At 42.1% G+C, this 22871-nt stretch overlaps 3 protein-coding genes across 7 annotated transcripts; 1 reads left to right on the top strand and 2 right to left on the bottom strand.

The window, feature by feature from the left end:
- Positions 1 to 443: 443 nt before the first annotated feature.
- rcn3 (reticulocalbin 3, EF-hand calcium binding domain) lies at positions 444 to 6593 on the top strand. Of its 2 annotated transcripts, none has more exons than XM_014192293.2 (8): positions 444 to 598; positions 1140 to 1362; positions 2724 to 2917; positions 3459 to 3631; positions 3755 to 3815; positions 4220 to 4311; positions 4519 to 4626; positions 5556 to 6593. In XM_014192293.2, exons 2-8 carry the CDS (start codon positions 1148 to 1150, stop codon positions 5661 to 5663), a joined length of 951 nt encoding a protein of 316 aa, XP_014047768.1. In that variant the 5' UTR covers positions 444 to 598; positions 1140 to 1147; the 3' UTR covers positions 5664 to 6593. The 2 variants fall into 2 exon arrangements, with proteins under 2 accessions (XP_014047768.1, XP_014047767.1); XM_014192292.2 differs by having other exon boundaries at positions 507 to 598; positions 1141 to 1362; positions 6377 to 6593.
- nosip (nitric oxide synthase interacting protein) lies at positions 6076 to 10499 on the bottom strand. 3 transcript variants are annotated; one of them, XM_014192169.2, is made up of 10 exons: positions 10392 to 10499; positions 10041 to 10116; positions 9859 to 9964; positions 9675 to 9756; positions 8841 to 8976; positions 8593 to 8759; positions 8033 to 8149; positions 7311 to 7381; positions 7087 to 7195; positions 6076 to 6950 (listed from the first exon to the last, which is right to left on the bottom strand). In XM_014192169.2, the coding sequence occupies exons 2-10, from the start codon at positions 10108 to 10110 to the stop codon at positions 6879 to 6881; spliced, it is 930 nt and encodes a 309-aa protein (XP_014047644.1). In that variant the 5' UTR covers positions 10111 to 10116; positions 10392 to 10499; the 3' UTR covers positions 6076 to 6878.
- Positions 10500 to 14694: 4195 nt separating this feature from the next.
- LOC106600715 (serine-aspartate repeat-containing protein F) lies at positions 14695 to 22033 on the bottom strand. Of its 2 annotated transcripts, XM_014192284.2 has the most exons (7): positions 21782 to 22033; positions 20837 to 21665; positions 18489 to 18730; positions 18203 to 18271; positions 17151 to 17202; positions 16957 to 16993; positions 14695 to 15094 (listed from the first exon to the last, which is right to left on the bottom strand). In XM_014192284.2, exons 2-7 carry the CDS (start codon positions 21465 to 21467, stop codon positions 15061 to 15063), a joined length of 1065 nt encoding a protein of 354 aa, XP_014047759.2. In that variant the 5' UTR covers positions 21468 to 21665; positions 21782 to 22033; the 3' UTR covers positions 14695 to 15060. The 2 variants fall into 2 exon arrangements, with proteins under 2 accessions (XP_014047759.2, XP_045572074.1); XM_045716118.1 differs by having other exon boundaries at positions 18489 to 18676; positions 20837 to 22001.
- Between the last annotated feature and the right edge of the window lie 838 nt (positions 22034 to 22871).

Genomic DNA, 22871 nt, shown 5'->3' with positions numbered 1-22871 from the left:
GAAAAAAAAGGGGATTTTGAAGAAAAAAAAGATCTGCTGTGGTTTCTAGATTGTTCTGTTCAAAAGGTATCCCACTCTGCCCCCAAGCGTTAGGTTTCAAGAACAACATAAGCATACGTTATTTATTTATGTGAAATTAATTTCCCCCCATGCTGAATACGTTTCTTTATATGGCTGTGGTGTGGTTTTCCATCCTCTCTGATTTCATATGAGTGGGCTATTGCATTGGGTTGAGTGGGCTATTGCATTGGGTTTTACCAAACAATGCTGCCTGCCATTCCTTGCCGTATGTTTATAAACCTCAGGTGTCCCTTTACACTTTCGTAAAAATCTCTTCATGCGCGCTCCGGTATGGAGGTTTGCGCGTTCGCGTGTCAACGTGGCGCTTCAAAACCAATCGAAATCAGTCTCGAACTCCGTTAATCCAATATCCTCGTTTCTATTGGTTACTTTTCTTGTCAGCGTGTCTGTGAATGGTCGACTGAGAAAGCGTTGCACCGCCTCCTTTATTGTAGAATTTAAAGAGGCAGGGAAAGTGCCAACGCGTATCTTTACAAACCCAGAAAAAACCGTGATTGAGACGTGTTGCGAACAATTGGTACGTGTTTTATTATTATTAATAATGCATGAACGTATATGCTCCAGTAAACGAATTGAGTGATTTCGGTTGTTTAAAATAAAATTTAAAAAAACCGTTGTGTACAGTTTATGCCAAGTTAAAATGTTCTTGAAGTAGCCTAAACTCATTGACTTCAAATATGTAGGCTACCTAACTGCATCCCTTTTTGCTTTAAAACATTTAAAAAAAAATCATTTACAGGCATTATTGATGTAATTTATTGCTGTATTCATTATTCAGAAGTGTTAAGACTTCAAACAACAGACATTGACCGAGTTATCCTAAATCATGTCAGGTCTCAAGACAGTACCCTATAAATAGGGCACAAAAGTTGAACACTTTTTTTATGACCATATGTATCACTTTTTGCATTAAATAAACAGTTATTGTCTAACCCAATAATGTATTATTTTGAGTGAGGCCCATGTGTCTGGCAAGTATCATCTCTGTCTATTTGTAGGACAAGTTCTGTTTAGTCTGCTGTAGTGTCTCTCTCTCTTTCTCCTTTTTTCTTTCTCAGGACAGAAGATGCTGCTGCAGTCACTACCGTACCTCATTCTCATCCTCGGGGTGGTGGTAGCTGTGCCCGCTAAAGAGAAGCGTGTCCATCGCCATAGTGACCTGAGTGACCACGCCCATGACGACTCCACTGGTTTCCATTATGACCACGAAGCCTTCCTGGGCAAAGAGGAAGCCAAGACCTTCGACCAGCTGACCCCTGAGGAAAGCAAAGACAAACTTGGGTACATTATGCTACAGAACTCCCAGGCAGGCAGTGTCCCAAATGGCCAATATGCACTACTTTTGACCAGGGCCCATATTTTCTATGTTATGCATTACTATAGACCAGGGTCCATATTCCCTATGTAGAGCAGTTCCTTTGACCTGGGCCAATAGGGCTCTGGTCAAAAAGAGGGAACTATGAATGAAATAGCGTGCCATTTGGGATGTAGCCACACTCACTGCAAAGGTGGGCTCCCGAGTGGTGCAGCGCTCTAAGGCACTGCATTTCAGTGCAAAAGGCGTCACTGCAGTTCCTGGTTCGAATCCGGGCTGCATCACATCCGGCTGTGATTGAGAGTCCCATAGGGCAGCGCACAATTGGCCCAGCGCTGTCCGGGTTTGGTCAGGCTAGGTCGTCATTGTAAATAAGAATTTGTTCTTAACTGGCTTGCCTAGTTAAATTTTAAAAAAAAGTATAAATATGCAATATCCTCATTTGGGTATTATTTTAATGAGCTCTGCCCCAAACAAGACCAAATTTGGTTGTAAAATGTTACACTCCCCAGCAAGAATCAAACATTTTGACCAAACAAAAGGGGATCTAACAAAGACTCACTGACAACAACCAAACCTAAACAGGTGGGGTTTTAGGAGGGATTCTGAAAGACACTCATGGGGGTGTCCACTGAAAATTGCATAGCAATAAAAACTGGGACCTAAAAGACACCCACCATGAGCACCCACTACATTTGCCCAGTAAGAGGCAAACAAATGAAAAACCCACACCAAACATAAAGACAGTTGGCAAACCAAAAAGTTGAGCAAATCGAAAACAGGGAAGATCAGACAAAGGAATGTTTTTCTAGAAATCAAATGGGGAGCGCCAACTAAAAGTGTTGACCCTACACATCTCTCAAGACAACTGGAGCACTGGGCCAGCTGCTCTTAAATATCACTTGGGCCAGTACAGGTGAAACACCTTCTGACTAACAAGGTGACACCAATCGGTGCACCCTACGTGCTAAAAGTCCAAACTCAAAACATAAATGGAAAAAAGAAAACCTGTAACAAATGTATATACAGTATGCCTTCATTTATCAGAAATATACTCTTAGCATTCATTTGACACCCAATTTGATATGCTCCTATGAACTTCACGTTGGTGCTCATGGGTCCTTTTACATGGAAATGACCTTATACAGAAACCCAGCATAAAACCCCAAGGAGCAAGCAATGCAGATGTAGAAGCACAGTGGCTAGAAAAAACTCCCTGGAAAGACAGGAACCTAGAAGAAACCTAGAAAGGAACCAGGCTCTGAATGGTGGCCAGTTCACTTCTGTAGGTAGTAGGCTTAGCTGGCTTGTTCTGTCCCTTTGGCAGGAAGATTGTAGATCGCATTGACACAGACAAGGATGGTTTCGTGAGCCATGGGGAACTGCACCAGTGGATCAAACACAGGCAGAGGAGGTACATCGAGGAGAATGTGCTGAAGCACTGGAAGGAGTACGACCAGAACAAGGATGGGAAGATCGGCTGGGAGGAATACAAGAACACCACCTACGGCTACTACCTGGGTACGACAAGGGAGGGTGTGTGGGAGCGTGGGTAGCCTAAATTTGAGGCGAATGAGCGAGGGGGTGGGACTTCAAAAGGGCAGTCCAAATTTACCAGGGGTGCATATAATTAGTAGGCTTTATGGGTGTTAAATATTGTTGGAATGATGGGCAGGTTTTGGCACAACCAAGATACTATTTATGTAGGGTCTAATTTGATATAATTACTATGTGATATAAGGAGAGATTGATCATGAGCTACAAACACAATCCAAGAATGAGATGGGAATGAGAGGGGAGAGCTCAACATGACAGTACAGTAGTGGCGATACAGCTATGCGAAAGTGGTGTCATCTTAGGCTCGTATTGTTAATACAAAGGCAGGGGAAGGGGTTAGTGATCAGTTTAGCCTATTAGATCATAATAAGTAACATTACATGGACAGGGGAGACCTGATCCTAGATCAGCACTCCTACTCTGAGACGCTTGACACATACGGCCCCTGATCTTTGCTTTACAAAGCCATGTCTTGACTCTGAGAATGTCCTCCGCTCCGTTGCAGATGAGGAGTTTGACGATGTGGATGACAAGGCTAGCTACAAGGCCATGCTGACTAGAGACGAGAGGCGCTTTAGGACAGCTGACCGCGACGGGGACGGCATCGCCACCAAGGACGAGTTCACTGCCTTCCTTCACCCCGAGGAGTACGACCACATGAAGGCCGTTGTTATACAGGTCAGTCAGAGGACTGGGATCAGTCACTAGAGTCACAAGATCAATCAAATTCTGAAGAACATCCAGGTGGTGTACTTTTTTCTCCAGCCCACTTCTAAGCTATTTTTTTCTGTTTCGCTTCAGGAAACTGTAGAAGACATTGACAAGAACGGTGATGGAAAGATCACCCTTGACGAATACATTGGTTAGTCTCTCCTTCAACTTACTACCCTTTCCAAACAGAGAACATACAATATGTCAACCAAATGTAATGTGTTTATACATTTAATATGAGAACAAAAAGGAAATATTTAATTTATTTTATTACCCATCTGAGTAATATTCTTGGGTCCACAATCAACTGTATATGTTAAATGAAAAGTGCTGGTATGCGTACACAAACAGAAGATAACCCAGAGATGCACAGTAGGCATGATTTTGAAAGTGATTCTCTCCCCAGCGTGTTGACCAGTGGTTTTCAAACCTCTCCTCGGGGACCCCCAGACATTTCACAATTTTGTTGTAGCCCTGAACTAGCTCATAACCCCTGGAATATACTTTAGAAATACAACACCTACTGTACAAGCTGTAACCTGTTCTCCATCACAGGGGACATGTTCACACCTGAGAATGGAGAGAGTGAACCAGACTGGGTGCTGACGGAGAAAACACACTTCACAGAGTTCAGAGACACCAACAAGGTACACTAGTCTGCTGCTACTGGATCACCTTAACATTGACAACATCACTATTTAAGTCAGTACACTTACCGTACCCTACCCCTCAGACCAGCCATGTCAATACTTACACACACGCACCCCTCTCTCTGTCAACATACTAAGTTAACAGGTTTGTGTCTTGTGTTGTCAGGATGGTTTGTAAAAGCTCTATGCGTGTTGTGTTGTCAGGATGGTTTCCTAGATAACCATGAGGTAGCTCAGTGGATCCTGCCAGGAGAGATTGACCATACTGACAATGAGGCTAAGCACCTCATCCACGAGACAGACACAGACAAGGTACGCATCTCCCCAGTCCAACTGCCTGAACTCTCACCCTTACCACAAACCAAAAGCTCCATACCTGTGCACCCATTACAACAAATGTTTCTTAATCCACTTCCACACACAATATTATCCCCTCCGAAGCACCCATCCCTGTACCCCTCTACAACTCACACCTCCTGTGTTCCCCTTTTTACCCTCACCCCACATCTAAACACCGCCATAGCTACAACTATCGTGCAGTGCACACCCCCACCCGTTCACGCCCCTTCCAACTCACCCCGTAGCATCTCTACTTCCTCTCTGACCTCACACCTTCCCCCAACCTCACACCGACTTCCCATACGAAAACCAAATAACATCCTGTTATAACTGACCACTGTATTTGGTGACATGTGCAACACATAGGCCTATCCTACATTACATGGAGTAAACATTAAATGACATCTGTGGTAATAATACAAGAACAGTCTCCTAGCAGTTTAAATTAGGAACTTTGAAAAATAGTAGCATTTATGCTAAAACAACAGATATTACATCCCAAATGGCAACCTATTCCCTGTATAGTGCAGTACTTCAGCCCTATTGGCCCTGGTCAAAAGTAGTGCACTATAGGGGATAGGGTGCCATTTGCGACACTACAGAGACATGAGCCTGGGAGCAGATTCAGGGCTCTCTCACAACTCACATCACACACTGTCAGCCTGAACACAGCTAATAATCAACACAATGGAATTAATTGGGGGTAATGACCTGTTAATTATAATGAATCTCTTTCTCTCCATCTGTCCTTAATTCACACTTCTCCCTTTCTCACTGTTATCTATCCTTCTTTCTCCCTCATTTTCATTCCACTCTCCCTCTTTCAACCTTCTCTCAATCATGACTGCAATGAATGGTGGGCGGGACCTGAAATTTGCCTCCTCCGCGATTGGACGAATCAGGATGACAAAATAACCAAGAAGGAGATTCTGGCCAATTGGAACATGTTTGTGGGGAGCCAGGCGACCAATTACGGAGAGGATCTCACCAGGAGACATGACGAGCTTTGATGAAGTCATGCGAAGGCATAGGGAGGGGTTAAGGGCTCCATGCAAACATTTGCATCGCTCTCTGCGCAGTTCTATGTACTTTTTGTGCGGCCAAATTTTGGGAATGGACCGTATACGTACTCTGTTTGTGTAGAGCCCTTTAGGGAGAGGGATTTCCAAAATACATATTGGGGTTTTGTATTGTGAAAGGGCATACACTTAAAATGGTGAATACTGTTACTATTATGGAGTTGGGTAGGGGGAAGTTCTGAGGGGAAAAAGGTCACAGGTCATATTTATACTGTTGAACACATTTCCATGGGAGGTAGTGGGAGCATGGAGATGTTTACACACGCAGATACATAACCACAATTACAGCCTCACTCACAACACAATCATGCTCAAGTGTGAACAAAGACACTCCACAAGTCAATAGGCTTATTTTTTTACAGCACCATATATAGAACATACACAGGGTGGGTGGGAGGGAGATGAGGGGTAAAATTGAATTACACTTGTGGTGAAACATTTCTCTGATTTTTAAATAAAGCCATGTTGGTTTTTCTACAACAAGTGTTATTTTTCTTTGTCATGACAAATCATTTACTGTCCTAAGCAACTTAATTACTCAAATGTAATTTGTTTCTTGACGCTTGAATGGAGTTTACCACGCCACCTGCTAAATGGTCTGTTTACCCAGTTTTCCTTTCTATCTTCTACTTCCCTTCTCTTAGGATGGGCGTCTCTCTCTCTCGGAGGTCATGGACAAGGTCGACTTCCTTAAGTCAAGCACGCTGACTGACTATGGCGGTATGTTGGCGGATGAGGGTCACCAAGAACTCTGACCCCAACACAGCCAATTTAACTTTATAAAATACGGTACAGACATGAATTGGTGTGTAGGCTGTGATGCGTGTGTGCCAGAGAAATAAAAAAATGACATTTCTCAGGGCTCTACAGTACGACCATTTTACTTGCATGTGTACCTAAATACTTTGCTGTATGGCCAGGATTTTTTTTAAATTTTTGAGCACCCGTGTGCCTAAAATATATACCTCAAATTTGACCACCTACATTTCTTTGTGTGTGCTTCTTGTAAAAGAGGTCAGAATAGAACCCTGTATAACAAGCTTCAAAATAGCAGTTGGAATTCTCAGACTCCATACAAGAACAGACAACCGTATGTACAAATAATCTCAAGCATACGCCTTTGTCATGTTGACCGTCTCTGAACCATCACACCATCATTACAGGTCGAGCCTCTTTAGCTTTCAGTCCCACTCCAGAGCCTGCAAACCCAGTTCCACCCTGGGAAGGAATAAAATAGAAAATATTATATCAGCATTATCAGGCGGTCTTGAAATACCCTTAAAAACGAAGTACCTTGCTTGGTCTTGCATGTACATACTCTTCTAAACTCGAGAACACACGCTCCAACACTCACCCTCTGTAGTGGGATGATGTCCTTCTCTGTGAGTTTGTCTCCGGTAATCGGGTCCGTCATGTCCTTCCTGATCAGCCTCTCCACACACTCCTGAGTCACCACCGCTCCACTGAGAGGGGAAAGATATTTAAGAAACTGAAGAAGCGAGGGAGAGAGGTAGTAGGGATGGATTGATATAGAGAGGTGGTCCTGTAAATAAAGGAACCAAAGAGGGGTATACTTACGAAGGTTTGAGAACGGAACAGGGGACACTGTTACCCAGAGTGTCTTTAGTCACGGCACACAGGTACCTCTCCTGGGAACAACATTACACAAGCTATTAACCCAATCAGTCCCACTAACGCCGACGGGTTTGGGATTTCTAACCCCTTTTAAAACGTTATGTGTTTGAGCTATATACTTCTGCATCTGTTGATACCAACCATTAAGCCTGTGTGATTAACGGGGGCTGAGCTAGAACAGTGTTTGTGAGACAAGGGTGGATAAATGGGGCCCAGGTCTTACAAAAATGTCTGTAGAGTCCAAATGGTTTGAGCTACACACCATTTATGAAAATCATGAACCTGTTACATGCTCTGCTCTAGGACGCTCACAAGCATCGTTAGAAGGTAAGGGTTTTTTCTACATAGATCATAGGAAATCCCAGGACAGTGTCTAGAGCATCTGCTAAATGACTTAAATGTAAAATAGTTGCCATCACAAACTTCAAACAGTAGTCACTGACTAGTTGGACATTTATTTCCCAGTGAGCAAAACATTTCTGTATTTACAGCAATCAAATTCCTTTTGCGCAGGTTTTTACTTTGGCGGACCTTATTTTTTTTTTATTGACACTTGTCAAGAAAACTTATGAATGCAACTATTTATGTAAAAGAGGGAGATGCATGGAGTTAGAGATAACAATGTGTAACAGTGTGCAGAGGTTGTGGTGTGGTCAGACACTGACCTGGCGTGCGAGCAGGGCCACCCGGTCCAGACTGGGGTCCAGAGGAGTGAAGTGTACGTTGGTCAGCTCATTCATCTTCAGAGGCCGGCCAGACATGGGACACACCACCGTCTTACTCTGAGGGGGAGAGAGCGAGCGATGATTGAATTTGAACTCCCCTTTATTGGGTCAATAACTCAATAACTCACAAACTCAATGAAATAGCAAACAGCTAAAATGTATGTTGGGTGTATGGTGGAGAGGGAGAAGGAAAGACCAACAGATCAAACACCTGGGGACAAGCTAACCTCAGAGCGATAACAGATAATGGAGAATGAGAGGGGACAGACACAGGGAGCGCGATGACATTGACATTTGGACAAGAAACCTAACAAGCTCTTGGCAGTGGAAGAGTCAACAATTGTTTCCCTAGGACACAAAGGTCAGATCCTCAGTAAAGGAAAACAAGTGACCAGACAGCAGTGTTGAATGAGAGAAATTAAGAGAAAGACATAGAGAATGAAAATGTGGGATAAGGGCAAGGGGTAAGTCAACACTTTAGGACTTTGGCTTTCACTCACAGGTTTCTTTAGTATGGTGGGTTTGGCCTCTGGGGTGAGACTGGGGATCCAGAAGCTGGGCAGGGCCTGGGAGGAGCTGGTGCCGGCGGCAGGAGCAGAGTCGGCAGCTTTTGATGTACTGGCTGACGTACCCGCAACACTCTGGCTGTCTGACTCTTTGGCCTGGCCTGAAGAGTTAGGTTAACTCAATCTACTGTTCTCTGTCCTACGTCCCTTCCAAGCTAGTGGACACACAAACACACACTTACCAGAGGTAAAAGGGTTGATGGGTTTGGACACGATGCTGTTCTCCCGGGTCTTGAACCTCTCTGCTATCCCCCTCTCCTCAGATTTAGACTCCAGACGACTGTCACTCTTCTGAGTCTGTTTCTGCTTCTCGTACGCCTAAGATGGACAGTGAGAGGGTCAGATGAAGACAGAGCTCGGGGCTTATTATCGGATGTATTAGGTTACAAAATTCGGAAGACTACACTGAATGATTCAGAACCTGAATAATCATATTTGTCAGCCTTATGAATTATATCATTAACATGATATAAAAAAAAGTTGGATTTTGTAACCTAATACATCGGATAATAAGCACCGATGGTCGTCATCATCTTCAAAGTTGCTTCCGATGGTCGCAAGAAGCTAAATTAACATGACACGAGCCTAATTAAACTGTAAAAGGCTTTGGAATTGTTTTTTTTATTTTTTAAACTTGGTATACGCTCAGCGCTCCATTGACATTTCAGAGAAAAGTTTATTCGAAAATTCTAAATGTCCTGTCTCAAAACCGATATCCATCTTACCTTTATATTGTTTTATATCCTGCGGATTTGAGAAGAAATATAACGAGTCTAACGGGAAAGTGAGCCTGTCAGTAGCCTTAATTCTTGCACGGAATCCAGCCTAGCCTCCATTGATTTAGTCACCCCAATTCTGGCCATCCTACAACCATTGGTTTTGTTAAAGGATTATGTACACAATTAACATACCCATTGGTCAACATATGCGTTTTTGATTGGCCACTAATTAAATAAATCTAATCTCGGTGTTTTTTGTACTATTTCCCCAAACAGGACCATAGGAAAGCCAGTTACCTTCATTTTCTTGGCGATCTCGGTCTTCTGGTGGAGTATGTACTCCAGGATGGCCTGTTTTTCATACAAGTATCCATCTGGACTGGAGATACAACATTAACATCGTTTTTACGACACACAAACTGGTTATAACGAGTTACACAACAATGATGTGTTTGTGAGAGACAAGGGGATTGCGCCTTACGTTACAACGGGGTCCCTGCAAGTCTGGAGAGAAAGGCAACAGCAGTCGAAATCCTTAATGGCATCCTTTCCTAAACGCACACTTTGCGTCCCATAACCCGATGCCGCTAGAAAAGAGAGCAGACGACGCTTAACGTTAGCTGGCATGAAAAGCTAACGTTGACCAACGTTGCAAAGACTCACCAGTGTCCTTCCTTTTCTCGTGGTAGGTGTAAACGGCTCCTGCCGTACAATTTTTCCCATGCCGAGTCATTGTCCGCTAGGGGGAAAAACACTTTAGAAAGACTAGTTATCTAACGTTAAACAATTTACTAGCTAGCAGAAAACATGTAGGTTAACAAGCAAGTCTTAGCTAGCCAACGATAATGCTAACCAACGCCAACTGGTCCCACGACCAAACGTTAGCAGCAAGCTTTGATAGTAAAAAAAACCAAACAAATAATAACCCTCTTTGCACGGAACTGAGTAGTAGCTGAATCTAAAGAACAATAATACTCTAAAAAAATAGCTTCTTTATAAACAACGTGTGTTTACAATACTGTGTCCGTTTCTAGCGAAGTCAACCCTGCGGATGTTGGTACGTCAGTGAAAATTGTTCAGTCGTCTTCTTCATGAGTTGATTGTTGGATCGCACCCAATTGTTGGTGCATACACCGCCACCTACTGTACTGGTGTGTGAGAGCATTCACGGCCTACCTACATTCAATTATTGATACGGTAATACAACGTTGGGAAAAATGAAAATTGTCCAGCCAACTATTAAACCTCAAAAAATAAAAACAAGTACTACTTCCACTATTTAACCCTATCTAATCCAACGGTCTGAGAGGACAGAACACTACCAATCCACACCCCTTGCAACTGTTCTGCAGTAAATCCTCACAATCCCAAGTACTTCTCTGCCGCTGTCACCACAACCTCTTTTCTGTGACTTCCGATCCATTTCTGCAGTACAATTGATAACCATGGCTATGAATGCTAAAAATCCCACCTTACTGAAGCACATATTCTTTCTCTTTCCCTCTCATAGTCCATCCTCTGTTTCCTGGCAGTAATCACACCTTCTTGTTGGATGCTTTCCTATCACATTTAACTTCTTATTCAACTGGCTGAGTCCCACCCTTAATCTTGTAAAGATGGCCTCCTCTCTTCTGTCTCTTCCTGCCGTCTGCCCCTCCATGACTTTCCTCTGTACTTAGAATAGATGCCTGCCCTTAGGGTCTCTGTTACACTGCTCCTACCATCTCTGCACCACCACCATATCAGGCCTTTTGCCTCTACCTTGCTCATTGAAACTTCAATGTCCACCACATCACTGCTAAGGGTGTTTAGCCAGTACATCCGTTTTAATAACATTCTGTGAATGCAAATTCAAAGTTATTTGAAGGTAATTAAATAACATTCTAGGAACATTCTCTAAATGTTGTGAATGTTTTGAACGATATGTAAAGGTTATTTTGAGGTTTTTTAAATCACTGCTAGCTTAGTTTCTGTTTTGAACAGATAGGACACATGGAAATTAATTTGCTTAGGTATTAATCATGCAAACACATTTTTCTTATTGTGCCACAGCATCAGTGAAATTCAGACCTATGTCTCCTGTTCTTTATCCATGGAATTAGTCTACTGCAACACCAGGATGGAGATACCATACCACATTTTTTTTAACTCATACAAAGCTGTTCCTTTTATTCTAGTCAAATGTGCCCCATTTCAAAGAATACAAACACTTATTAAGATCAGGTGTGGCCAATTAGTGGGCACAGCCAACAAAGCTGAACACAGTTAACAAGAGAGGATAGAGAGCTTTACTGATGCTGAGAACAGAATGTATATGTTTTTAAATAACAGTCTTAGATCTTTCTTTGAACGTTACTAATGTTTTCTTGTGTTTTTTTATGGAAAGTATTCATAATGTTCTGAGAACATGACTTTGTGAAGTTCCTTAAATGCGCTGAGAATGTTCCAATGCCAAGGAACTATCCTGCACCATTACCAGAATGTTGTGGGAAGGTTGTATGCAAAATAACCATAGGACAAACACACTCTCACCAAGCCCTAAGAAACATATGGTTCTCAGAATGTTATGTGCTAGCTGGGCACTCTGCCTGGTTTGACTTCCTCAACCCAATGCCATGCCATGCCATGCCATGCCATGCCATGCCATGCCATGCCATGCCATGCCATGCCATGCCATGCCATGCCATGCCATGCCATGCCATGCCATGCCTGCAGACCTCATGGCTTGGTTTATGCTCAGACATGCACAGTGTACGGTGGGACCTTATATAGACAAGTGTGTGCCTTTCCTAATCATGCCCAATCAATTGAATTTACCACAGGTGGACTCCAATCAAGTTGTAGAAACATCACGAGGATTATCAACGGAAACAGGATGCACCTGATCTCAATTTCTAGTCTCATAGCAAAGGGTCTGAATACTTATGTAAATAAGGTATCTGTTTTAAAATGTTTATACATTTGCAAAAATGTCTAAAAAGCTGTTTATGCTCTCGTTGTGGGGTATTGTGTGTAGATCGATGAGGGGAAAAAAATATTGAATCAATATTATAATATGGCTGTAATGTAACAAAGTCTGGAAAAAGTCAAGGGGTCTGAATACTTTCCCAAGGCACTGTACATGTAATGTTAGGGTTATGTGGTTGTCTCAATTAGCTGTAGTTGTCTCAAATGAGAACACTTACCGTAAGTCACTCTGGATAAGAGCATCTGCTAAATTACTAAAATGCCAAATGTAAATGTTTTACATACAGATAACATATTACTGTATTGAATAGTTTTTTAGTTTTTTTTACATTTAAAAAATGTTTGTCACAAATGTATCATTTGTACAGTTCTTTATTAAAAATGTATTTGTCTCTCTGAAATGAAACCATCAAGTGATAGATTTTAAACAAATACATGTCATGCCATGATTAGATATTGAAAAAACACAACAATCTCTTTATTAATTTCAGAAAATCTATAGCGTTTTGGAATTAAACTCTTCATTGTTTAGAGTTGACATTGACGTTGAGACTGGTGTTTTGCGGGTACTATTTAATGAAGCTGCCAGTTGAGCACTTGGGAGGTGTCTGTTTCTCAAACTAGACACTCTAATGTATTTGTCCTCTTGCTCAGCTGTGCACCGGGGCCTCCCACTCCTCTTTCTATTCTGGTTAGAGTCAGTTTGCACTGTTCTGTGAAGGGAGTATTACACAGCGTTGTACGAGCTCTTCAGTTTCTTGGCAGTTTCTCGCATGGAATAGCCTTCATTTCTCAGAACAAGAATAGACTGACACGTTTCAGAAGAAAGTAATTTTTTTCTGGCCATTTTGAGCCTTTAATCGAACCCACAAATGCAGATTCTCCAGACACTCAACTCGTCTGAAGAAGGCCAGTTTTATTGCTTCTTTAATCAGAACAACAGTTTTCAGTTGCGCTAACATAATTGCAAAAGGGTTTTCTAATGATCAATTAGCCTTTTAAAATGATAAACTTGGATTAGCTAACACAATGTGCCATTGGAACCCAGGAGTGATGGTTGCCGATAATGGCCCTCTGTACACCTACGTAGATATTCCATAAAAAATCTGCCGTTTCAAGCTACAATGGTCATTTACAACATTAACAATGTCTACACTGTATTTCTGATCAATTTGATGTTATTTTAACGGACAAAAATGTGCTTTTCTTTCAAAAACAAGGAATTTTCTAAGTGAACCCAAACTTTTGAATGGTAGTGTATATTAGAGGTATGTTCAAATGTTATGTAGTAATAGTATTCGACCCCAACTATGTTGACCTGTGAAGAACAAAGAAATATACTGAACAGAAATATAAGCACAACATGCAACAATTTCAAAGATTATGCTGAGTTACAGTTCATATGAGGAAATCAGTCTATTGAATAAAAATTCATTAGGCACTAATCTATGGATTTCACATGGATGGGAATACAGATATGCATCTGTTGGTCACAGATACCTTTAAAATTCATTTTGATACCTTTTGTGCATTCAAATTGCCATCTATAAAATGCAATTGTGTTCGTTGCCCGTAGCTTATGCCTGACCATACCATAACCCCACTGCTACCATGGGGCACTCTGTTCACAAGGTTTACATCAGCAAACCGCTCGCCCACATGACGCCATACACATGGTCTGCGATTGTGAGGACGGTTGGACGTACGGCAAAATTCTCTAAAACTACGTTGGAGGCGACTTATGGTAGAGAAATTAACATTAAATTCTCTGGCAACAGCTCTGGTGGACATTCCTGCAGTCAGCATGCCAATTGCACGCTCCCTCAAAACTTGAGACATCTGTGGCATTGTGTTGTGTGACAAAACTGCACATTTTAGAGTGGCCTTTTATTATCCCCAGCACAAGGTGCACCTGTGTAATGATCATGCTGTTTAATCAGCTTCTTTATATGCCACACCCGTCAGGTGGATGGATTATCTTGGCAAAGGAGAAATGCTCACCAACACGGATGTAAACGAATTTGTGCACAAAATATGACAGAAATAACCTTATTTTGCGTATGTAACATTTCTGGGATAATTTATTGTAGCTCATGAAACATGGCACCAACATGTTGCATTTATATTTTGTTCAGTATATACTGTAAATTCTACTCAATGATAGTCAACAATTTACACTCTATGCTTATATTCCCCATTACAAAATATGAATCTTCCAATTGAAGCTGAAACGATAAAATACCCCATGTTTGCTCATATCTGCCAATATATTTTGTTCTATTATAGCCTAATTCTAGCTGCATTTTCCATTTGATATGACAGTGCACATAAAAACATTACAGCACAAATGTTTAAAACGTCCCCTTTTAGTTTATTTCATACAACCCCACTGTGTTTAAGAAACACAGATATGACTTTAAAATACGAATGCATGTTCCTGAGAAGAATACCATGAACCTGTCATCTAACAATTATACACAAATAGCTCAATTAAAGTTATTCTCATCACAACTTCTATAGGCTATCCATTATATCCAATATGTGTATCCAATATATCCAATATCTCTATATCCAGTGTGTATGTTTGTGGTGTTCTCAGTCAACAACAAAAAAGACAGAAAAATAACTTATAACTTATTAAAAGTGAAAATAATGACAGTGAATACAATCCCTTGGTTGCAGTATCTTCCTTGGCCACATGGTGGCGACAGGGGGCTTATTTGTCAGCTTCGAAGACGTCGGCTACAGTCCTAACGGATAAAGGGAGACAAGTGGTTGGTTTATGTTCCATCAATCTTTGATTTTACTGAGCGTCAGTCTTCACATTTCTACTCACATGGGTAGGCCTATTGAAAGGATCACAGGGTGAGGTGCATGTGAATTTGGGTGTGATAAGCTTGCCATTTGGATTTGCTAACTATATATTTTTTCTCACCAATCTACACACAATACCCCATAATAACAAAGTGAAAACATGTTTTTAGAAATTTTTGCAAATCTATTGAAAAAGAAATACAAAAATATCTAATTTACCTAAGTATTCACACACCTGAGTCAATATTTTGTAGAAACACCTTTGGTGACGATAACAGCTTTCAGTCTGAGTATGTCTGTATAAGCTTTGCACATCTGGATTTGGGAATTTTCTACCATTCTTCCTTGCAGCTTTTCTCAAACTTTGTTAAGTTAACGCTCCTGTTGGAATGTGAATCTTCACCCCAGTCTAAGGTAGTTTGCACTCTGAAGCAGGTTCTCATCAAGGATTTGGCTCAATTCATTGTTCCTCTTTATTCGTACCAGTCTCCCAGTCCCTGCTGCTGAAAAGCATCCCCATAGCATGGTGCTGCCCCCACCATGCTTCACGGTAGGTATGGTGTTAGACAGGTGATGAGCTGTGCCTGGTTTTCTCCAGACATAGCGCTTGGCATTCAGACCAAAGAGTTCCATTTTTGTCTCATCAGACCACAGAATCTTTTGCCTTGTGATCTCAGTCTTTCACGTTCCTTTTTGCAAACTACAGGCGTGCTGTCATGTGCCTTTTTCTCAGGAGTGGCTTCCGTCTGGCCACTCTCCCATAAAGCCCAGATTGGTGTAGTGCTGTAGAGACTCTTGTCCTTCTGGCAGGTTCTCCCATCTCAGCCAAGTAACTCTGTAGTTCTGTCAGAGTGGTCATTGGGTTCTTGGTTACCTCCCTGACCAAGGTCATTATTGCCCGGTTGCTCAGTTTGGTCAGACGGCCACCTCTAGGCAGTTCCATATTTTTTCAATTTCCCTATGATGGAGACCACTGGGCTCTTGGAAACTTTCAACACTCTAGAAATAGTTTTATACCCTTCCCTAGATATATGCCTCATCACAATTCTATCTGAGAGATCTATGGGCAGTTCCTTGGACTTCATGGTAATACAATTGCAAATATTTCTAAAAACATGTTTTCAGTTTCTCATTACGTATGTCAGTATGTTGTGTAGATGGGTGAGAAAAACAATCAATTTAATCCATTTTGAATTCAGGCTCTAACACAGGGGTATGAATACTTTCTGAAAGCACTGTAGCTAGCTACTTCCCTCGCCATAACGTTAACAGAACTGCGAGAAAACAGTGCTTGGCAGGTGGGGGCGCAAGACACTGTGTGTCTATGTACTGATACAGCTGCCCAGTGGGAAGCACCTTAGGTCGGCAGGCACCTCGATACCACACCGTTGTCATTTGCTTGTCATTGAGCTTCCCGAAGGCAGTAATGTTAGCTAATTGGCATGTCACTGTGAAATAAACATAACTATTTTTAAGTAATGGCTGCCATTTAATGTCTGTTTTGATATGTGTGTAGCCGAAGACATCTTTCCACATTGTGTGGATAATTGTTTCTCCATCCATACGATACGGGCCGTACTATTACAAGCAGCCTCAATGGCAGTGGGCACGGCGTGTAGTGAAGCAATGCTAATGGGCGTTTCATGTGGTGTGCTCCTTGTTGTAACTGCATTCCGCAGATAGATATTATTTGTCATTTTGAGAATAAACGTAATTCTGTGTCAAATTAAATGTTGATAGCTCACACTGAGGAATTCAAAAGGTGTTATGACACTGTGAACGTGTAACTGTATCTTACTTATAGATTGATCCAGTCAGCTCGTCCAGAAAACCACCTTGGGAATTAAAAACATACAGTGAACCTGATGTTTCTGCTGCCTGGCTTTCAAGCTCAAACATGCCTCTAATAGTGGCTAATGACATATCAACTGTTTTTTTGCAAGCAGTTCATGCGATGATTCTTTATCAAACTGTCCCACACCCCTGTTTTACCTGGTTGGCAAAGAGTGCTGCAAACGGGACACACGTAGCAGAAGTTGCAGATCTAAAGAAAGAAGCAGAAAAAGGGTAAGCCATTAGAGAAGGATAAGAAATAAAGGAGGATATGACATCATAGGACATAACTGGCGGGAGGAGCTTCTCTGATCTGACTTCGTCATTGCATCATAACCAGCCCGCTTGATGTCAAAAATCATAATATTGAGATCAGCTTCCTACTTCTGAGGAGCATGCAAACGCAACATTTGTCAAATCATCGTTATGATAAAAAAGTGAACCCCACCATCAATTATCTTTCAAGAGTCACCCAGTCCTACAGTCACAGGCATCATCATGTTTTACAATCCTCTCACCAGCCACTTTCCCGATTACAGCCATTGTCCTGATTATTACAAGTGATGCAGTAGTAATCATAACAGAGTTATGTGGTTGTCATGATGTATTTCAGTGTAGACAGCTGCACTGCGTAGAAGCTTGCATGCCAAAGGAAGGCTCTGCCCAAGTCACCATATCTAGATCATATCTGATTTCTGCTTAGTTCAAGGGTAACAGTGAGGTTTGATGATGATTTGGTCAGCTTGGTTTTGACTAGTCTCTCTTCTCACAACCGCTGTATGGAGCATGCGAAGCGTAGAGAGCTCCCTGAGTTTTGAGAGACTAGGTATTAACTGGCTCTGTTGTAACCTTGCCTAGGACCTGAAGACTTGTGTTAACTTCCCAAGCTAATTATAATGCACAGTCTTGTGGTGCACAGATGACCTGGGTTCAAAACCCAGTCCGTCACATTTTCATACTGTCTACACTCTCAGAAAAAAAGGGTTCCAAAAGGGTTCTTCGGCAAGTAGAACCATTTTGGATTCCATGTAGAACCCTCTGTGGAAGGGTTCTACAATTGGAACCCAAAACAGTTCTCCTTCGAACCAAAAAAAGGGTTCTCCCTGGAACCAAAAATGTGTTCTCCTACAGGGACACCTTAATAACTTTTTTGGAACCCTTTTTTTCTGAGAGTGTAGGTTACTAGTGGTTGAATGGGAAGGTAATTTTACCTGGCAGGTGTCACAGTGCTTAGACTCATCTCCCTCTGCACATGGGCACTTGTCGCAGGTGTCACAGTGCTGAGAGAGAGAGAGAGAGAGATAAAGAGATGGGGAGGAAGAGAGAGAGAGAGAGGGGGAAAAGGTGAGGGAAAAGAAGAGCGAGGGAGAGAGAATTTTTGCCATTTTTAACAAGGACGGGGAAAACGTATTAAAAGGGTGCAAATTGTTTTAACAATAAATGTAACCACATCCACAAACACCAAACTTGTGTTTCTATCTCGATGGTAAGACCTACCTCACAGTATTCACAGTATGAACAGAGGGATCCTTTGTGATATAGTTGACCGTCATCATCCTCTTCCTCCTCTTCGTCATCATCATCATCATCATCGTCGTCATCATCATCATCATCATCATCATCGTCGTTGTCATTATCGTCATTGTCATCAGCTGCAGCGGGAGCATCATCGTCGTCGTCGTCAGCTGCAGCCGGCACATCATCATCATCATCATCATCATTATTATTACCGTCAGCCTCTGTAAAATAAGATGTTCATTCCCATCCTAACACATATGTGTGTATCTGTACATTTTCTGTGATAGTGTTAAGTGTAACAGAATGGCAGTGTAGAGTTCATTCATACTGTACAAAACTAATTTCCTACATACAGTCCCGCATGCACACACTAGTTCTACACGCTCATATACCGTAGACAGACACAAATTCTAACCACATACCCAAATCAGTACAATGTACAGACTACCTCACAGAAGCTTTGTACATACAAATACACATAGGTAGATTATAATCACAAATGCCCATAAAGAAAAGTCCAATCATTTTAAAGATATATATATAGGTTCACACTCAGTATGACCATACAATAAACCATTCCACACACTTTTCCTGTTCATTTGTCTCAAACAGACTTTGTTTCAGTACTATCTCCCACCTTTTTTATACTACACAGACGTACTCCATGCATGTAGTCAGTCACCAAACCCATGACTCCAGGCAACAACAGAAGTACATCCATGCAACTCATCATGATCAATTGATTTATTCTATGATTGAAAGTAGGGTTAGAGAGACATGATCAGAGGTGATATTTTGTCACAGTTTTCACAGAAAGGGGTTGTTTCACAGTCAACAAAAAATAAAGAAAGAAAATCCACATAGAAATAAGAGCAGACTCAAACTCCTGGAGTAACTGTCATCTCTTGTCAGTTGACTACCTAAAACAGATATATTTCTCTCTTTTTCCCAATGCATTTGTTTTTCTCCAAAATATGAAAAACCTCAACATCTACGTCGAGTACCAGGCTAGAGGTAGCCCACACAAACATTGCTTGATCTGGTGTAGCGATGTCACCAAAAAATATCTGATATCTGACATTTAATCTAACTAAAGTGGTATCATACCCAATTATACAAATGAATGTATTATCAGAATCATTTATATTCCAATTATCCGCTCTAAAGTGAAAAATGACTAATGGCCATATAAATATTTAAAATTAGTTTAAGAAAATAACGGAAGTTTCTGTTCTCAACATGAATGATTATCTTTGTACAAATATAATTGTCTGAGAACCGCTTGAGTGAGTATTACAAAATATGAATGGATACATTCACAGATGTGTTATTAATATGCATTCAAAGATGACGTAAAAACATAGACCAGGGTTGCATATACAGTACATTCATTTCATTGGAACTATTCAACATACAGTGACAAAGAAGGAAGCTCTACAGGGAAAGAGAGAGATTGACAGATGTGGAGAAAGAGAGAAACTCTATCGACGCTTTTACTATTACTACTCCTTACTACTCTTATCTACTACATGAATGAATTCTTTAGCCCTCATGAGCCTCCCCTCACCCCTTCCACCTCCTGTCTGTCTGTCTGTCTGTCTGTCTATCTCTATCAAGCCTCCTCTTTCTACATCACTGTCTCTCTTTCTTTCTCTGTAGGTTAGCATGGAGGAGACACAAATACAGGTCAATCCAATCCATAACCGTGAGAAAGGAAGGACGGAGTGAAAAAGAAGAAACCATTATTTCAAACAAGACACAAATCAAAAGATCTGAATTATATTATGATCCGATGACTGACTCTATCAAGTCTCTGTGTTACTTTTAAATATATATATATTTTCCTTTTTCCTCATCATTACAATCCTTCTGTAGTCCCCAGGTTCATATCTACTGTACGAAGGATGACACACAGTTGGGACTCCAGGCGGGCCAGTTCAATTTCCCCAGAGTGTTCATAACTCTATTTAAGCAGGGAAGAGAACACAGAGAGAGTCAGACAGACACAGCAAAGGTAATGGACAGCTGTAAAGGCGTGAAGGAGGGACTTGTGTACTAGTCTCTTTTCCTATATCTACTCTGATTGGACAGCTGAACTGAGTGACAGGCTGAGCTGAGAACTAACTGACAAGGAGAGGTTCTGCAGGGCAGGGAGAGGTAAGGAGAGGGGAGTGGCCAAGGTGTGGCTAAGCCCCTCCCCTCTCCCTTTCTCTTCTGATATTGTTTCAGACAGGCAGAGAGGAGTGGGGTTAGGGTCACACAAAGATGATGGCGAGGGAAGGTAGATAAAGAATGCAGCATCATTTAAGTGAACAGACGTAACATACCTGTGTGGTCATCATCGTCGTCATCGTCGTCGTCGTCATCGTCATCATCGTCATCATCGTCATCATCGTCATCATCATCATCTTTGTCATCATCATCATCATCATCATCATCATCATCTTTGTCATCGTCGTCATCATCGTCATCATCATCATGATCATCATTGTCGTCATCATCATCATCATCATCATCATCATCATCGTCGTTATCATCATCATCGTCGTCGTCGTCATCGTCGTCATCATTGTCGTCATCATCGTCATCATCGTCGTCATCATCGTCGTCATCATTGTCATCATCGTCGTCATCATCGTCGTCGTCATCGTCGTCGTCATCATCGTCATCATCATCGTCATCATCGTCGTCGTCATCATCATCGTCATCATCATCGTCATCATCCGCATCATCCTCTTTACTGTCCCCATCATCATCATCATCATCATCATCATCATCATCGTCATCGTCGTCATCTCCCCCTACCTCCGCTGCATGCTCCCCCTCGTCATCAGCTACTACATCCTGTTGGGGGACCAGTGGCAGGTCTTGAGCCTTGACGCCAGGGGCAAGAGGGGTCTGGAAGGTGCAGAGCAGGGCTAGGAACAGTCCCAAGAGCCACGTCTTAAAGGAGGCCATGATTAATCTCAGAGCAAAGGGTTGAGAGTGAGGGACGATAGATAAACAAGGAGAGTGAGGGATGATACCAGATAAATGAGGGATCACTCCCTTTGCAGTGCAATGGTTTAGCACGTGCACACTGACACCCCCAGAGTTCGTTGCCTTTCTGTTCCACACACACACAAACACCCACACACACACACACACACACAAACCCTAGGGAGAGCGATAGGGAACGGGCACCAGTTATAAATAAGTGCACACAATAGGCCTGTGTAATGCCCAGTTGAATGATTTCCAAGTAGAAATCCAGACACTTGTTCTCAACTCACAACACAATGATGAATCAAATCACTCCTGGAAAAGGTAGGTGTCCTTCTCCTTTGGGAAAAAAAAAGTAACCCTCTTGTCCTCCTTAAATAGTGTTTGATTACCCCACCCTTTAAAGTTTAAGAATGCAGTAAAATGGCACAGTTCGAAGAGACCCACGTTGCAGACCCGACACAGACGGCACTAATGTGGGACGGGCAGCAGAAGAGAGAGACCAACCCGGGGGGTAAGATGAGAAGGAGGGGGGGCAATTAGGCTGAGTGACAGGGGCAAATGCAGCACCGTTGACCATGCACCATCTAAAATGGAATGAACAGGGAAGAGAGGCAGATAGCGAGAGGGAGGGAGAGAGAGGGGCAGATATTGCTTGCTTTTTTGCCGTCATCAAATGTTCAAATTTAACTTTAGAGAGGACAGTGGGAGAAGGAGGCTCAGGCCAGGATGACCATATATCGTGAAAGAAGGGAGGTGTAAGGAGGAAGAGTTGAAATAGCAAAGGAGAGAGGGAGAAGGGTGATATCAGAACTATATCAGTGGAATGAGTGAGGGGGAGAGAGAAAAGAGAACGTTGGTGAGACAAGCAAACAGGCAGGTATGCAGGTGTTGAGAGAAGAAATATCAGCTATCAATTGGGAACTATTTACCAATGTCAATGCTTATGCCAATTAGTTTTGTACCAAATGTTCCACTCAGTTTTTACCCACCCTTTTTTATATGCCCACCAACCCGCCAATCTCACAATTCTAGCACTGGAGGAACAAGCAATGAACCAGCCCTTGGTTACTCACACACATTACCAAGCATTGCAGGCACAGTGATCAACAATGAATGGCTTGGTCTTCACACTCAACCCATAGAGCCTTTTCACTACCTTACCTCTGAGTACACCCCCTCCCCTGTACCCCTCAGCCCCGCCTGAACATGTTGCCCCCAAAATAGCCACTCTATTTAAAACCCTGCACTCCCAGAGTCAGTGTAATGTGACCTTCCCTGGCACTCTGAGTTGACTGACACTCTGAAGCTACCACCGCCTCTCTCTCTCTCTTTCTCTCTCTCTCTCCTGTATCTACCCCCTCTTTCTTCCCCTCCCAT

Source organism: Salmo salar, chromosome ssa03 (assembly GCF_905237065.1).
Source record: "Salmo salar chromosome ssa03, Ssal_v3.1, whole genome shotgun sequence".
NCBI lineage: Eukaryota > Metazoa > Chordata > Actinopteri > Salmoniformes > Salmonidae > Salmo > Salmo salar.
The sequence above is the reverse complement of the archived record's forward strand: the minus strand, read 5'-3'. Positions and strand labels throughout refer to the sequence as shown.